Below are 18,500 nucleotides of genomic sequence, written 5' to 3'. Positions count from 1 at the left end.
GGAAAATTTGATATTGTAACACTTTCAGAAGTAGAGCATTTTTATTCTTTCCAGTCTCTAATCCTGTAAATCTGTGACTACCTCAAACTCTGTACCTCAGTTCTGTGTAAGTGCACTCTTAGCAAATTTACTTTATTTTCAAGTTACTTGTGTTTGTATGATAAACTTTAAGGAACCAAAGCTTTCTTTTTTTTTAAAAAAAAATGTCTACTATGATTGAGTGGTCTATGCTTCATCAGCCAGAGTGAATGGATATATATATCTTTTTCAGAACTTGAGTAAGACTTGTTTCTTTGATTAAAAAAGATGAAGCAAGTTCATGCATTCCCATGCGTTCCCCATCAGTTGGAGAAGAGGCTGAGTTTGGTTTTGCTGAAAGAATGTTTTTCTTCCCACCCCCCTCTATTCATAGCTTTTTGCCTGGTGTGTCAGTTCATTAAGCAGCAAGTATTTAGTTTCAGGTTAGATATCTGAGGACATACGTTATCTTAAACACAAGCTGTTTATCATGGTCTACAGGCTGCTGCATGTTGCACATGTAGGAACAGTTAAACATTTTGAAGTCCACAGGTCAACAGAAGTACAAAATCTGCTTTTTTTCGACAGCAGCATGCAATGGTCTTTTGTGTTGGAAAGTAAATGCTTTACTTATTGTAGCAGCTGGGGACACATCTGGTTTGTGGGTCAGTTAAGTATCAGTTATTAGATTTCTTAATTGTAACTTGCACCACAGAACTTTGACATGAAGGGAGATCTCTTGAAAACTGTACATGGGGCATTTTTGTATGACAGTGAATGTAACAGTTGATTGACGGTGTAGTGTTTGGTTTGTGTTTGCTTGTATTCAGCCGGACAATGCCAGGATTGTAATTCTGTGATCACAGGTATAGTGAGAACTCCAGACCTCACTGTGACTATTTCAGTGTTTATAATTAAATAGTTTTAATTGATGCCTAGTAATATTAAGGCTAAACACAGAGCTTTTGAAATGCCTCATGAATTTCTCATGTCAGAGTGAACTAAAAGCAGTGATTTTAGGTTTGTTTTCCCTCAGTAACTTAGAGTAATTTAAAGGTAGAGTGGGAACCTCATTTCTTATGCTCTGTCTGTTACCCTTGTGTCAATTTTTCCTCCTATAGAGTTTCTGGCCAAACTTTACTTCTGGGGAAGATTGAAATATTTGCAGCAGCTATTTCTGTCAAATCTGAACTTAATTAGATGTAAAGAGAATTACTAAAATAATAAACATAGAATATTTTGGATGGCGGTAGAGGTATCTATCAGAGCTTGATCTGTGCTGAACACAAGGTACTTGTGCCTGGAGAAGGGAAGAAAAACAGCCCTTTCCTGTATAGGAGGTGTGAGAGGTATCTATTATATTCTAAATAATAGAGAATTATGATGGCAATCTAGTTTTGGAAGTCGCATTTCTGGAGGAGGGAAAAGCTTGAAAAATGGTCACTTCCTAATACAGTTTACACAGGATCAGCAGTATACTGGCCCTGTAATACATAGAAGTTGCAGTTTCTTCATAACAGGTTTTGGAAAGGAGTAACTTCAGGCAAACAGCTTGTCTTATCTGTGTCAGTGCCTTAGTCTTACAAATGTCCCTTATCCTTTAAATGCTGAGACAGCTGGGAGGACCAGTATACCATAGTGTATTATAGTAAAACTATATTGGTAGCATTAATAGGAGAGAGGTAGGAGGAGAGTGTGCACCTGGATGCAGCCAAGGCCACGCAAGATGGAGAGAAAGCAAATTTGCTCAGACTGTGTGCTTGGGTCTTTTGTTTTCCTGTTTTTTCATAGCAGGAACCATCCTGTTGCATGGCCAGAAAAGCCAGATGCAGTGAAAGATTGCATTGATTCCTGTGATATTGCATCGGGAGGTTATACTGAGCTGCTCATCCCCTGCGTACTGGCTTCTCTTTTAGAGCCACTGCTTATAAGAATACAATCTTTGTGGGTATAACCCTTCTTCCTAGACATATTACTCTGCATTTGGTTATGATAACATTTACACTAACAGTTCACTCAGACACCTTGGATTGATCTGTGTTGAGATGCACAGTTGCAAACAATTGACTTCCTCTTTTAAAGTGCCTTAATGAGTGATTAGGTCATCATACAAAGCACTTCATCTTGAATGCCACTTGTGTGTTCAGGCTATGGAGAGCAAAGAAAACCTGACAAATTATATGTCAGTATAAGAGAATCGATGTTGGAGCTGTGGAGACTAAAATGTTTCTACATGTAGTCTGGTGGACTGCAAAAAGAAATAGCAGCTTCTCTAAATGCTGACATTTTATGCTATTATATTTTATAGTAACATGGGGGTGTATGAGTTTATTACAAGAAGACTTTATAAAAGCATGTCTAAATTAACCGGATGTTTGGGGATTTTTCTTATTACTACTGTCTTGAAGAAATTACTTTCTGTAAACATTAAGTCACTTTAACATACATGTAACATACACCTCCCCAATTTCAAGAAATCAAGAAATGTTTTAATTCTTAGAATTTCTTCCGTTCTTCTAACAGTAAAGAAAATCCAGGTTGTTGCATAGTCTTTCAATACCAAGACATTAAAAATAGTAGATCCTGCTGAGTTTAAATGTATGCGTGTGGGGTGGTTTTGGTTTTCTTTTTTCAAGAGACCAGTTAAACCACAGTGTTGTGGTTTAACCCTAGTAGGCAACTCAACCCCGCCTGCGTGCTCGCTCACTCCCCCCCAGTCAGGATGGGGGAAAGAACAAGAAGAGTAGAAGTGTGGAAGCTTGTGGGTTGGGATAAAAACAGCTTAATGGGTAAAGCAAAAGCTGCGCATGCAAGCAAAGCTAAACAAGGAGTTCATTCAGCACTTCCCATCGGCAGTCAGGTGTTCAGCCATCCCCAGGAAAGCAGGGCTCCATCACATGTAAGGGTTACTTAGTAAGACAGATCACCATCTCCCCTTCCTCTTTCTCTCCTATAGCACTTATTGCTGAGCACCATGGCATACGGTATGGAATATCCTTTTGGTCAGCTGGGATTAGCTGTCCCAGCCATGTCCCCTCCTAGCCTCTTCTGCACCCCCAGCCTACTCACTGGCAGGGCACAGTGAGAGAGGCCTTGACACTGTGCAAGCATTGTTCAGCAATAACCAAAACATCCCTGTGTTATCAACACTGTTTTGGTCACAAATCCAAAACATAGCACCATATCAGCTACTTTGAAGAAAATGAACTCTATCCCAGCCAAAACCAGTACAAGCAGTTATAGTTGAATGCAAACTTAACATCTGTAACTTTTTTTTCTGTCTTAGTTTTATTTCTAAAGTTCTGAACTAGTTAGCCTATCAGTTTAGAAATATATCTCAAATAGCAGTGTGCTTCTGACAGGGCTTTAAAAAATCCCAACAGATTTATTATTTAGCTTTATACATTATATTCTTGCTGGCATATCTTCATATGGCCTAATAGGTCTGGGGGGATGACTGCTTTCTTAAGTAGCAATGCTGCATGTAATAGTGAACCCTAACTCTTCAGGTTTCCCAGATCAGTTTCTATGCATATCTCTCTCTCTCTCTAAAAATAAAACTTACTTTCTCCCTTTGTCTACACACATCCCTTTTTGCTTTCCAGGCAAACAAGAGACTTTTGGTTTCCTACTCTGGAATCCATAACTTTTTGATGCTAGGAAAACCTCATCAGCTCAAATACTGCCTTGCTCCCTGTCTGTCTTTTTTTTAGAAGGTTATTTGTTGTTCTCTAAATAATCTCCTGAATGACTAAAAGCAGCTGCTTTTACTTCCTTTCCTTCACTGAGAAAGGTACAGTGACCACAGCAACACTTTGTGTTGCACCTTACCTGGGTTTGCTACAGATGAAAAGGGATGCAGATGTACTTCTGAAGGAGAAGAGAAGAATTCTGCATGACCCATGGCACTTTACTCTTCCCCAACCATTCATTGCATCAGTAGTGTTCCAGTAACAGCTGCCTTGGTAAAGCTTGCAGGTGCTCTTTGGAAGAGCTACCTGTAGAAAATATTTGGGAGATGCAAGAAATTGGAGGAAGTAATGAAGCTAATTATATACAAACAAGGGGAAAAAAAATTACTCAAGGTGACTATTTTTACACTCAGAGGAAAGCAGATAGGATAATTTAATGTTAATCTGCCCATAACATTTGTGGTTTAATGTCTGAAAAGCCTTAAAAAATTACTCAACAAAATACAGTGCAAGTAACTCTTAGTTGCCAAAGATGCAGGTTGTTGCATAGTTTTTGTATGGGTCTGATGCTGTTTTGATCTTGTAGCCCTCAGAGAAAGCAAAGGGAATGAGAAATCTTTCTTTTCTGTCAACCCACTGTTCCTCAGAGCGACAATGCAGGGTGCTAATTTTAGACTATCATTTGGAACAATCAGTGAGTAGGTATATCAGCACTTATTATTTTTTCTATTTTTTAGAACTGCATATATGTGTTGAAGTAAGTTATATGTAAACTCTTCTGGTATTAGAATATTCACTGGCAATAATGGCACTGAAATTAATATAAATTATGGCAGGTTAAACCAAATAAATATCTTGAAATACACTGAACACAAAATTTCTCATTTCTGTTGAAAAATAAGTGGTATTTTTTTTCCCTTGTAGTATTACTTTGATGCGAGTTGCCTCCAGGAGCTGTAGCAACAAAGGGTAACCTGTTTCACGCTTTTAAATAGTGTTTCTCATTGCAGCTGACCAAGAGGTTGTGTTAGCTTGGTGGCATTTGCAAACTTCATAATTAATGTATGGAAATACAAGCATTAATGTAAAATTCATTTCAAGCAGTCTCCTCCAACTGCTTGGTTTGGGTTTTTTTGTGATCAAGACTAGGGCTTCTCAATCACAGATGTACTTGCATTTATTTTGCACGTGTTCCAGGTTCCGAAACTGCTGTTTTAACAGCGATGATTGCTCTCTCCATTCTAAACCACAATTTCTGGCGTTTTTTCATTTATCTAACTTAAAATGTTTTAAAAGTTGTGAAGAAATATCAACTTTCTGTTTTCACAGTAGCATTTATCTGAGTTACTTAGATTTCACCTAGGTTAAATCTAAATTGCAACTATGTTGGTCTAAACTAGTTCTCCTTATTAAGAAGCTAAAACTTTTTAATCTGTACAGTAGTCTCATTAGTAGTCTGTAAACAAACGGTATGTACAATTAGCCGTAATGTAGTCTACCTGTTTATAGCCTGACATGCATGTTTGAACACAGGATAGAAATGCTCTAAATTTCAGTATACTACGTATTTTAGTCTGTATGGTTTCTCTCCCCTCTAGAGCTTAAAGTCTAGCCCTTTTTTTTTTTTCCTCCCTCTCTGGAGAATAGAAAACTATTATTAAAAATATATAAATGAAATTAGAGTACTGCCTGTCTGTTTCATGGTGGAAGTAGATCACCAGCTGTGTTGACGTAAGAGCTGTACATGTGGCTTGACAGTATTTAAGATATAAAAATAGTTCTTGTAGCTAACCATAAGTTGCATTTGTAGAGGAGTTTGTTCCCTTTTCTTGACACTGATTCTGTAATCATTGCCAAGTCTACTTCTGTATGATGATGACTGTACAGCTCCCCTTAGTTCTGGATAAAATAAGTATTCTGAGAGTTAGCATTTTTGTGAATTGAAAAATTTTCAGTTAATTCCAGTGTGACCTTAGTGAATCTGCATGTTTCTTTGTGTCTTCAGTTATGTTGTGGGCAGAGCAGCAAGGCCCTATGAGTAGGTAAGCTACTAACAAACCTCTCATATTTGCATTGTTTTATCCAGTGATAGGTGTGAAATCACTTGGGATAGTTTCTCTCTCAGTAGAAGAAAGATAAGCTGCTACACAGCTGTTGAAAGATATGAAAACAGATGGACTGTCTTACGTGTAGAAAACCCTTTCCTTTCAGAAAGCTGTGGGGCAGGGTGAATAAGTAGTGAAAATACGTAGTTTGTTATGCAGGAGATGAAGCAATTCTTCAGTTACCTCGTATGTAGGGGTAAGTTGTTTAACGTGCATAAGGAAGACAGTAAAGAAGCTATTCCCAGAGCTTTACTTCTCGTATCTCTTCCACTTCTTGCAGCTTAGTGCTGGAAAGGCAAATTGCTAGTTCATTGTTTGATTTGCATACTGTAGCTCACCCCCCCACCCCCCGCTATGAGCAGCAATAAATGTTAAGATTGAATAAAATAAATATAGTGCTCATATTAAGATCACACTATTCTACCTAAATGGAAATTTTGACATACATGTTATTGCATTCCTGTAACAGCATTTCTGTTCTCTGACATGGCTGTGTGTGCAGTAAAGTAGTATTGTCATGGGAAATGTGACTCACTCATGTTTGGTTAAGTCTGGTTTGTCTTGTTAAACCAGTATGGTGAATGAGCTTAAAATATGCAGGTAGGTTCACCATGGAAGTTACAGTTGTTTCTGGATTTTTGGAAATTATTATTTCCTTGGCTAATAAACCTTCACTCTGCATAAATGTGTATGTTTCTAAGATTAAGTGTAAAGTTGCTTCTATGTGTGTGTAAGTCACATCTAGAAGGACATAGTTCAGAAGATACCTAAAAAGAAGTATAAGCAAAACTGGTGGGCTAGAACTGTTCAGAAGTAGAAAAGATAAAATTAAAAAAAAATACCCAGAGTGTTTTACGCTGGTTTGGCTTTCATGATAAGTAACTTCTAGTTCCTGTTACAGATAATGACACTATAACATCCTCCATTGCTACGTGTAATTTGAGAGCAACTCTTTCCTCCCCCACCCTGTCTTAATCCCAATATTGCATTTGTACCAGTAATGGGAATTTATGACCAATTCTTGTTTAACCAAAGTACTAGGCAGTGACTTCCACACAGTACTTGGAAACAGTGTCTGGCTTGCTTTGAAATGAATTGCATTCACATATTAAAAAATAACTGTCTAACATATGACTAATTGTACCAATTCCAATTATGGAGTTGTCTTGAGCTTTTTTTTTGTGGGTGTGCCAGTGAAATGTAAAGGCTCAGGCAGCAAGTGGTTAAACTGTAGTACTGTGATCACACCTCACCTTTGCACCCATAGCCTCAGGCGAAACCTGACTATTGAAATAGTTTTCCACAATTTACAGTGTTTGTGTGCTCTTTTTCTTATAGCTTTGTTTTAATTTGACTTATTTAATGAGGTAGCCTTTTGGTCTAGTAGTTTGGCATTGACCGTATAAAGACTATTTTAACTTGATAATGGTGACAATCTTGTCAGCACTCCTATGAATGTTTCTCCTTGCTTGCACACTATGACATGCATGTGTTGCGCAGTCCCCTTCACCACAGCAGGGAGCTTGCTGCAGTATATAATTTCCTTCTGATTTGTTTTTTGGTTTTTGGGTTTTTTTTTTGTTCATTGTTCACTGAGCACTTACTTCGAGGTGGAATTGTGGGCATTTGTAATTGAAAGTGGTAAGCTGAAAAGTCTTAGGCAGTAATACTCTTCAACTGCTCCTCCAAAACAAGGCAACAAAGGAAATCCCTCTCCTCTGTTCCCAAACAAAAATAGAGTGTGCTTTTCCCAAAAAGGAAGGATAAAGCCTTCTTTAGACATCCCAGGATCAGGCTACAAAGGTTAGAGAACATCAGAGAGGAACAGGGAGTCTTTCTTCTGTTTCTGGCATTGCTGTGACTGCTACTTGGAAAACTGTCTGAGATTTCTCATCTGTGTTTCAAGAAGAAACCGTTAGGGATTTAAATAATATCAAGTGAAGATAAGGATGTAAAGAGGTGACTTGATTGCCATTTACATGTGCAGGTGTGAGTAATAAAGACAGAAGCCTGAGAGCTTCATTGAATAAATGTATACAGGATTTTTAGTGGCTCAAAGTTGAAACTAAGCAAACTTTAATTTAAAAAAAGAAAAAATTGCTTTAAGCAGTGAGGATGACAATAGATGTGTTTTCCCTCCCCTCGTACCATCACCGAATATTGTTTTCTCAAGTCTAAATTATGAATCTTTCTAAAAAAACATTCTATACTTCAAACATGGCTATTTTTTTGAGCTGAATCAGGAGTTAATAGATGGAAATCCTGTGCCTGCACTGTGTAGAAGCAATGCAGTCTCTAGTCCACTCTAGCTGTGAATAACCTCACAGGTAAGGGAATGGGATTGGAAGTGGGAGAAAAACAAAAAAACTAGCTGCACTGGTCTTCATAGTGGTAGCTCAGTTCTTCCGCTAGTGGTTTGGGTTTTTTATCCTGCTGAAAGCAAGGAGCATCCAGTGGGTGTGCCTTGACTTTGTGAGCAGGCAAAGCCCAGCTCCTATGCAGGGACTACTTTATGAAGGAGCAGTGGGACTGGGAGTGAAGGTGCTGGATGACGGTTTCCTCTGGAAGGAAGTGATGACAGGAACAGCTGAGGAACTAATGGTTTCCTTGGACATCATTGCTACTGCCTCCTTGACAACTGCTTCAGGATGTCTTCTCTGCTATTGCTTTCATGTATTTATCCACAGGAACATTCTAGTATGTGAGTCCATAAGGCTGGTTATCCCTTAAAGTCTAGCCCATCTCCACTTCTGCTTTTTCTAGAGGATTTATTTAAGGAGAAAACATGTTTAAATTGTACAACAGAAAAGAGGGCCTTCCTTCAGAAGAGGAAGAAGTGCACATGAACCACAATGCTAAGGTACTGATTTACCTTAGGAAGAAGGGAGAAACCTTGGGCATAAAATATCATGGGCATGACAGCTACTTCAGTATCTCCTAATGTGCACACTTGCTCTGTGGTAAATACAGCACAGTGAATGCAGCTCTGCGATTGCTGCTGAGTAGACTTTTAGCTCTACACATCTTTTCCAGGAGGAAAAAAAAGCTTGATTTTTAGGGTGACTGTCTATATTCACTTACTTATTTTATGTATCTGTTCAGAGGCTGTTATCCAAAGAACTTGAGTTCTGTGTAATGCGTGAGTATGCCTAAGACCTTTGTCTCCATTCAAGGTAACTAAGGCAGGTATGAAACTGGAGAGGTATGTTCATTCCTGTGAGCTATTCAGCTGAGCCACCATGACTTTTCTTGTATTTTCTGCCATTTCTCTGTGCTGTCTGTCTTTTCTCAACTTCTCTTCAAGATCATAACACTTCTCATTGCAGCTTTGGCTGTCCTGGACTTCCCTTGATTTGATCAGACTTACTTTCTCAACTCACTGCTTCAGTGTGGCTTCTGCCTCTGAGTAGATTTCAAGGTGTATTTCTTACGGTTGGATGTTGTCATTTTTGATGGCACAGTTACCTAGATCTTTTTAGATTCTCAACTTAGATTTAGCATCTGAACATCATGTTTGTTTTGGCTTTTGTCCCTCAAGAGTAGAATAGATGGATCTATTTGTCCATCAGGAACATCCATGAATAAAAGGAAGGAGTCTGCCAGGAACAAATCAGTTGGCCAAGAGGTCAAAAAAAGATTTTTATCCAGGGCAAAAAGATGTGTCAATGACTTACCTTAGCTTTACTATCTATAACTTTGGATTCTGTAGAAAATACCAAAGATGTCGCTGCTTCTTATTTAATTCATGATTCATTTGGTAAAGATATTGACATTCCACTGCCAAGCTGAGGATTTTCCTGTTGTGGAATTTTTCTCATTTAACTATTATTAGATCTTTAAAAACATACTAAACTGCTTCTCCCCTCCCCCAGCCCCCCAACAGTAATGATCTGTTTCTATAGTGAGTTTGAATCTGCGCTTAATGGAAGACTTAAAATATTCAGTAATGTGTTCCCTCTGTCTGTTCCCCAAATAGCCTTTTTATGGTATTTTTTCTCCTAGAATAGTAGGAGCGGGTAAGTCCATAATAGTCTACAAAAAGGAAAATCAGCTGCTTTTAAGGAGTTCATCCTTGAATTTAATCTCAGCGTACTTGTTTGCTGTTACCTTGAGGAGCAAAGAGATGCAGTGTTTCATTTGAAGGTTGATTAGCGTCTTAATTATGTGTGGTGTGGCATTTCTTTTTGTGCATTTGCATTTGAGATTTACTTGGATATTAGGTGTGCTGTATCAAGTTACATTGACTAAATAACAGCTTTTTGCATGGACTCTTCATCTTCTTTGTGCTGACTCAAGAGAGATCAGAGGATTGTGAATTTCAGTTATGGAAAACTAAAGGTGTGAGAACATGTAATTTAATCACTTACAAAATACTTGCTGGCTTAATTAGGGTTTATTCAACCAGAGTGAAGCCACATGAATGGCTTCTTGTATGGAATTTGTCAGCTGCTGAGATCCACAGAACTGCTGACTGGAGCTGAGATTACCCTTTTATTAAATGCTCGGTCTTTACTTGGTCCTGCACAGTGCTATGGGACCTTGAGGATGACAGGCCTGATTCCTGAACCCTTGTCCACATTTGCTGATTTTTGGCTACCACAGTGTGTGTGCATGTAGGCAAACATTTGGAGAAAGATAAAAGGAGACCTGTAAATGCTCTTTGTCCTAACCCATCTCTTACCCTCTTCCCCAGTGCCTCAGAAAGAAATGTGGACCCTTTGGCTGAAAGGAGCTGAGTGGGAATAGCATATCTCAGCCCTTTTATACTCTGTGAGTGATACATCAAGGGTCAGAAGCTTACCGCAGCGCTTTCTTGGACACCTCATAAGTCAAATTTTCCGATTTGAATAGTGCTTCCATATAGGTACAGAGATGAGACATCTGAGAGGGCTATTTAAGTAATCAATTTCCCCTTGCTGTACAGCATTTAGTGTATATCAGCAACTGTCTGCAACTTTGGTGATGATAGCTCTTGACAGTCGTTCTGCAGTAGTGTACCCAGTGTTAATATTATTGCCTCCCCCTTGTTTTGCAGCACATTTTAAGGTTTTTTTGTCACCCACTCATGTACCGGATTTCATATGAACTAAAGAGAAGAGGAAAGCTTTACTCAGCCTTTTGGCAATCATCCTACTTCTGGGCTTTCATTTGCCAGTGATCAGCACAACATATATTGCAGAAGTACAGGCAAATGAGTATTATGCAAACTATTCTTTTCTAGGTGCTCTAAGTTATGTTAGGAACAGGTGTGCTTTTCCATGTGGTTGAACCCCAGCGTGTGTTGTCATTTAGCAAAGATAAGCAGTGCTGACTGATGGTACATATGATTATTTCTCTTTAAACTCATAGCAGGTGGATATCGTAGGAAGAACAGGCTGGTATATTCTACCAGCAACTTCCTTGTAATTGCTGAGAGTAGCGCTGTGCATCAGCTATCCAAGAATTAGGTAGACCTCAGTGATCCTGCTCCTTTAGACAGTCATGTTCTTGCATCAGTTTCATCCTCACAAAAAATCCCCTCAAACTATCGGTATAGAAGCTGTCCACATAGTCTCTCTCATTCCATCAGTTCCTAAGAACCACTGACTCTGAGGCTTTTGAATGGTGATTTCCCCCACCTTGGAGGCTTGGTCATAATTTCCAGATCCTGGGGACTCTGTACCTAAAGAACAGGTGTTACACAATATCAGCACCATTTTCAAGTCCTAAAGGTTTGATAGTGTTTGTGAAACCTGACTGTCAGATTACTTTGTTTTAGGAAAAACTGAAACGAGTGCTCTTATTTCTAAGTAGTAACTTGAAGCTAAAATGAGAGGTGAGAATTTTTAGTGGAAAAAATGGAATGAGGAGTAGCTGTACTTTATTTTGTGTAAGAAACAAACTTATTCAATGTTTTTACAGAGACTAATTTGACTTTTAGTGGGAGTTTTATTTTCTGTACATGTAAATGTTATATTCTGATAGCAATTAATTTATATTAGGCATCCCTTTTTTTATATGCTTCATGATAAAAATAATGCACTGGCTTCTGTAGGTTTTGAGACTTCCTTTTACAAAACTCAGTTTCTCCCTCTGCTGAACAAGACTGGCTTTGTAGGTTTTATTTGCTCTCCTTCTCCTTCTGCCTACACTTCAGGTGTGTAGGTTTTGATTTGTGAGTGGTTCTTTCTTTCTGCCAGCTAGTCTCTGCACTAAGTGTTTGAAGTAGACTGCACTTAACTAGTCAATAGTTTTTCGAAGTGTAGTGTTAAAATCAAGGAGCTGAACAAAATGCTAAGCTATTAATCCAATTTACTGACAGATGAACTTGATAAATTGATGCAGTAATTAGTGACATGTCTGCTCTATGCTCTTTCACGGAGGTTTCCACCTCCACAACAGCATCAGCAGAAGGTTATGTGTGATTACCATCACCAGAAGCTTAAGATGAGACAGTAGGTCTACAGGGAGATGCCAGACTGTTCCCTGGCAGATGTTTGTTTCCTTCTCTCATCTTTGCTGTGAATGAGTTAAGCTCTAACAGGGAAGCTGAGCAGGTCGCTGGCCGTAACACCCGTCACACCAGTAGTGATGGTGTGTGTGGTCAGTTTATGGTTTGCCTTTACTAAAAGTCACTAATCTGAGTTTGATAAAATAACCATTTGAAAAAACCTAATCTTTTGTGTTTTAAATGCTCTAATTACTCCATGGCTTTAGGTAATTAATAGTTCACATGCACCATACTTATGGTGTTGGTGTGAAATTATTACCATGGGTAAGAGTGCTTCCTCACACTGTTGGAACAAATAGTTTAACTTCCCTGAGGAGGTGTAACACTTATTAGTATGTATTGGTGTCACATTGCTGGAAAACTGTTCAGTTCTTACAGGTGCTTACAGCATTTAAGAATTGTATAGCTGAGAATGTCAGATTTGGCAGCTGCTCCTAAATTGAACCAGTGTTGAATGCAAGCTCATAGCCTATCAGCAGGAGATCAAAGACTTCAAGAAGAAAGTACGTTGTTTCTCATTTCTTCAGTAATTTCTTCTTTATTTTGTGTCTTTATACAATGCAGGCAAACAATGCCAGTGATCCTTGGTCCAGCTGGAATGTTGGGAAGTCTGGGAACTGGGATAACGGAAATGCTGCTGACAGCTGGGCAACAAAGCCTGAAAGTGCAGCTGGCCAGAGAAACAGTGCTTCAAATAACTGGGAGGCAGCAGCAACAACATTTGGCCATCCACAGGCATATCAAGGACCAGGTGTGCTAACAATTCTCTTAATTTTTAATATATTAGAGTAGGTGGGCAGCAGAGGTAAGAAATGCTTCATCTTTCTTAACTATAGAATACAGCTTATTTAAAAAACAAAACAAAACCTGTTTCCTAGCAGCACGCTGCCACATGGGTAAACTGGACACTAAAATAATACCTTTTAAAAAATTAAAATCAGATCCACAGTAACAGACACCTCAAACATATATGGAAATCTGACAAGCCAAAGTTTTGTTCATACATGATCTATTCTTAGTCATGTTGTTCAGCTTGCATAACTGGAACTTTTAAACACCCTTGAATTTGCACTCAGGCCTGTGAAGAAGTAGTCTCTTAAATCCTTAATTTTAGGAAATGGCTAGTCTTTCAGAAGGCTTCTCTACCTTTTTGCAGTAGAAGCCTAAATTCTGAGGAGAACTTATAGCTGGGGAATGCTAACCTGAAGTTTATGAATATGGAACGCTACTGAATTAATCTTAACACACCAGCACCTCCTTTCTTTTTTTTTTTTTAAGTCCCTCTCCCTCAATGGATTTCTAGCGTAGTGTTTTGCAGGCAGTATTTGGTGGGGATGGTGGTAATTGGGGGAAATCACAAAATAAGTCTGAACTAGGTCTTAATATATTTACCTTGTTGATTATTTGTGTATGGGTTCTGAAGTAACTCCTTCTGCTTTTAAAGAGAAAATAACTTTCTCCTTTCCCTATCCCCCTGCCCCGTCGTGTACTTCAGCAGCTGCTGATGACGATGATTGGGATGATGACTGGGATGACCCAAAATCAACTTCACCATCTTATCTTGGTTACAAGGAGACTGAAGCATCAGAAGCTGGAGGGGTCCAGCGTGGAAATTCTCGTGCAGCTGCTATGAAATTACCACTTAACAAGTAATGCAAAATGCAGGGCAAATGTATATATTGAAGAAAATTGGAATTTGTCAAGATATGTAAATGTGTGACTATTCAACTTTTTTGAAATATGCAATGTAAATGTTACAGTTTTGGGGTAGAAGTGGATATGGATTTATAGTTCAGTGTTCTCCTTGTGTGATCAGAGAACGCAGATTCATGAAAGCCTGAAAGTACGTGACAAAGCTGTATATTTTTTGGAGGCTGTACAGACAAATGACACTTTTACAAGGTCTGAACTTTTGGACGGACAAGTCCTTAAAAATGTAACTGTCTTTAACACTATGTGTGGTTAGTGAAAGTTAAAGGTGATAGATGGCTTGTCCATACAGCGAGACTGATCAGAGATGTTCCCCCAGAGTTTGTGAGCAATTTGAGTTGCTAGGAGTGGGGAAAGGTTCTGTTCTATGTTTGTGCATCACCCAGGTTGATTCTTGGGCCACAGAAAGCTTGATTTTTAAAAAAATTTTAAAATTTTTAAAAATTATTTTTTAATTTCTTTTAAAAGACAAAAATCTACAGTAGCATGAAGCTTTGTCAGGGTTATACTGGCATTATCTCATGTTACAACTTATTGTTTGTTTATTCTAAAACTACTGTTACTCTGAGAAGCTACTGTTTGGTTATCTTTAAGTGGATGAAAGCAGACTGGAAACGATTGTAGAACAATGGTCTCCTCCAGTATGTAACTAAAATTAACTGTCTCTGCACGACTAGTTGTTAATTTTGTGGAGGTTTTGTCCAGTTTTGCAACAATACTTCTGCATTGTTGTGGCATCTACTTGTTGCAAACCCATTTAGTATAACCAGCACAAAATTTACCTTATTTAAGAGCGTTATTTGTCTGTGAAGTAAGCCCTACTTTACCCCTCATATTTCTGCAAGCAGGCAGTAGGTTGCAGTACTTCAAGGGCCAAGTACCCTCCTAATTAGAAAGAGGACTATAATTTGCTTTTTGCGAGACTTTTTATGCAGAGTTCAAGGACATTACAGTGATTTTTGTGTATGTGTGTGGTTTTCTTTCTAATTGGTGGATAAATTCTTTAACATAACTCCTGTTTAAAAGACTTGATAAATCTGCAGGTCACTGTTCTTTCAGATGATTGAATGAATTCTGATAATCTGAAACAGCAGGACAGTGTGTGTGTATGTGTGTGTGTATGCATTTCCAGAGAGGATGGACTGCAATGGAGTGGAAGATGTTACTTTGTGTCCTCCTGTTATGTTTGCTCTGATGGGCTGCAGAGCACAAGTAGCTACTTTGCCCTAGAAGGGGACTGTATTGCACAAATAAAAGCTGTAGTTCAGTAGCTAAAACCTTCTGCTTTTTCAGGGCAAATTGTTGGTTGTTTAATCCACATCGGTTCTTTTCTATACCTGAGAAATGCTAACAGTTTTTTTCCCCATGGTGGCAGGTAATTCTGCATACATCAAAGAATGGAAAATATGGAATAAACTTGTAATTTTGGGTTTTTTGTTAGATTTCCTGGATTTGCAAAACCTGGGATGGAACAGTATCTGTTGGCAAAGCAGCTAGCAAAACCCAAAGAGAAAATATCCATAATTGTAAGTTGGGGGAGTGTGTGTATTTTTTGTGTGGAGGTGGTGTGGTTTGTTTTGGGGTTGCGTTTTTTTTTTGTTTTGGTTATTTTGTGTAGGTTTGTTAAGGGGAGTGTGGGTTGGTTTTTTTTTGTTTTTGGGGTTTTTTTAATCTTTTTCTCCAGCTTAACATTTAGCCTTGGGGTTGCTATATGTATTTGGGTCAGACGAAACTGATACTGAACATAGAAGTGTCGTAATAAAACCGTGTGCCATTTAAGTATTTCAAAGTTGTGATAGACTACATCTCAGAGTCATATATCACTTGAGGGATTTTTCAGGGTCAAGTCTTAGCTCCTTTCTTCTAAGTGTGCTGATTTTTTTTTTTTTTTAATTTTTTTTCAGTACTCTTTTCCTCATGCTGGATCTGTGTTACTTGTGATCATGAAAATAAGCTTTTTTTCTGTGATTGGGAGGCAGATGAATGCATTACACTGTCTATTAGTTATCTAGATAGCTATGTAGTACATAAGAACTACATTTGTAAACATTTGCAATATTCAGTCATGATAGTCAGGCCATCCTCTGATCTAAAAACCTGACTATTCTAGATATATGCTGTTCTAGTGAAATGTGGTTGAAGTAGCAATCCCTAGAATTTACCACTTCACTATTTGGGAAGAATTATAAAATACATAAGATAAACAAAACTAGTCAATCATCTCTGGTTGCGAGAAGCCTCTCTATTTTCTGGCTCTCCAGCTCTTGCTGAAATCAGTGGAAACTTTCAAGTGAAGAAAGTATTTGTCTCCTTGTTTGCAGCTGGTACAGCATGATGTATTTAAAGATAACATTTGTAATTTCTTACAGATTGGTGATTATGGCCCAATGTGGGTTTATCCTACCTCTACATTTGACTGTGTGGTGGCAGATCCCAAAAAAGGTTCTAAAATGTATGGTCTCAAGAGCTACATTGAATATCAGCTGACCTGCACTGTAAGTGTATCTAAAATGGGTTCTTCTCTCTCACAAATATGGGTCATTTGTACATATAAATAATACAGTTTGTGTGACTTGGTAACAGGGCTGTAAGAGTAAGTGGTAGTTGTCACACTTTATTCTCCAAAGAGTTACTTTATTCAAGCATTTCAAGTTCTTTTTAATTACAGATTTAAGACTCTAAATCAGAAATTTTATTTACATTCCACATATTTATTATTCTGGTCACACTTGTTTTGTGTCACTATCTGTAGATGCCTGTCAAAATTCAGAGTTGTGTTTCTCTTACAGAACACTAATCGGTCTGTCAACCACAGATACAAGCACTTTGACTGGTTGTATGAGCGTCTCCTGGTTAAATTTGGATTAGCCATTCCAATCCCATCTCTTCCAGACAAGCAAGTAACAGGTAATTATTCCTAGTTGTGAATTCATGGGATGGGAAATAAGGAGATTACTTTTTTACAAGGTTCAGTTCGTTCTTATTGTTTGATTTTTTTTTTTTTTGATTTTTTTTTTTTTCCACCACTATTTTTAAAGACGCTATCAAAAAACCCAACCTTTCACCGTTCAACACTTCTGAGTTGTGATGGCCTATTGATAATAAAATGTCAGCACTAAGCATCATTTCAGAACTCAGGTTTACTTATCTAGTCCAGTGATTAAAAAAAAAAAAAAAAAGGCAGCCCCCTTAGTTACTGCAGAAGAGAATACTTATTATTGGAGAGAAGAGATAAGTACTTATGTTACATATTTGCTGATTGTAAATCAGCATTTCTCATTGGAGAAATGATGGGAGGGGGATGTTTTTTCTTTTGCATTTGATTCTAAATGTGTTATCCGTAGAGGCTTTGAAATGTCCCAGAGGAAAGGGAGCATCCCCTGATAAACTGGGCTTTTTTTTGTTCGCAAGTAAAATATTGCAGCTGTTTCTCCTGTTGCTCCATTTCACACTTGATTTAGAAAGCATTTTTCATTTGTATAACACTTTGCTCTGGCTTGATGTCAGTTCAACTTGACCAAACTCTCTGAAGCTTATGGAAGTCTTTTTATTCTGACTTCAAGAAAAGTGGGATTGGACCCTTTGAATGCTCATGAGTTCAGTCATTGCAATTGAATGTGGCAATGCCTGTGTGTTTTCAGTAGTCTCTGGATTCCTTTATACAAGAGTGTGCTAGAGTGAATGTAAAGAAAAGAATTGGGCACCTGTATTAGGGGAAAATGCATTACTTTTGCCTGTTTTCACTTGTATGTTTTCTGGTAAGGTTTCATACAGCCTCTAAGACAACCAGCCAAAAAACAAACATACAAAAGCTGGCATGTTGCCAACCATGTGGCTGTGGGCATCACTGAAAATGCAGCAGCTCTGCTGTGTTTGAAGAAAGCTAAGCATTGATACAGATGCTGGGATAAATGCCGAGGAAACTGAAAAGTGAGGAAGCGACTTCCTCCCCTCCCCTTAGTCTCACGTTTAGAATTCACCAGTATTTTTGCTTGAACATGTGCATGTGGACTAAAAGGAAACAGAAGACCTGATGGGATCTCTAGAATTTATTGTAACTGTATTTTAAAAGACTCAAGAGTTTGGCATCGCAGTTAAACCTTGCCTGTAGATTTCGGTCTTCTGGAGTCTGTGGGAGAGGGTAATTTGTCTCATGCAAAACAAAATGAAAAAAAAGCATGCCTCCTTTTCTCTCTTTTTTTGAAACGTTATAGGAAACTGAAAAAATGGTGCTTGTTTTTTCATTGTGTTTAGGAGGCTTCTTTCTGAAGACTGTCTAGAAAAGTGTTTCTGTCCATTAGTCCTGGCAAAACAAGACTCTTTACAATTGGACTGCTTTGCTCAGGGTCATGATTTGCTGGTGATGATATGCCTAACGACCAGCACATAACTTCCAGATGCTACTCTTTCTGTTGCCTTGTATTCCTTGTGCTGGCAGGAATACTGCAGAGATTTCAGTATATATTACAGGTAGAATAAGGTATT

The 18,500-nt window shown here is 38.3% G+C and overlaps 1 protein-coding gene across 3 annotated transcripts in view; it reads left to right on the top strand.

Annotated features, from left to right (window-relative positions):
• Window positions 1–18,500, top strand: part of SNX9 (sorting nexin 9) — a 72,272-nt gene that overhangs the window by 32,766 nt on the left and 21,006 nt on the right. For 2 of the 3 annotated variants that reach the window (XM_074896506.1, XM_074896505.1), the window contains exons 5-9: window positions 12,870–13,056; window positions 13,801–13,954; window positions 15,457–15,541; window positions 16,385–16,510; window positions 16,805–16,922. In XM_074896506.1, the coding sequence (XP_074752607.1) occupies window positions 12,870–13,056; window positions 13,801–13,954; window positions 15,457–15,541; window positions 16,385–16,510; window positions 16,805–16,922 (670 nt within the window). The remainder of the gene's footprint in view (window positions 1–12,869; window positions 13,057–13,800; window positions 13,955–15,456; window positions 15,542–16,384; window positions 16,511–16,804; window positions 16,923–18,500) is intronic. The other variant, XM_074896507.1, reaches the window with a different exon arrangement.

The sequence above is a fragment of the Athene noctua genome, chromosome 1 (assembly GCF_965140245.1).
Source record: "Athene noctua chromosome 1, bAthNoc1.hap1.1, whole genome shotgun sequence".
NCBI lineage: Eukaryota > Metazoa > Chordata > Aves > Strigiformes > Strigidae > Athene > Athene noctua.
Note: the sequence above shows the minus strand (reverse complement) of the source record. Positions and strands in the feature narration are given on the sequence as shown.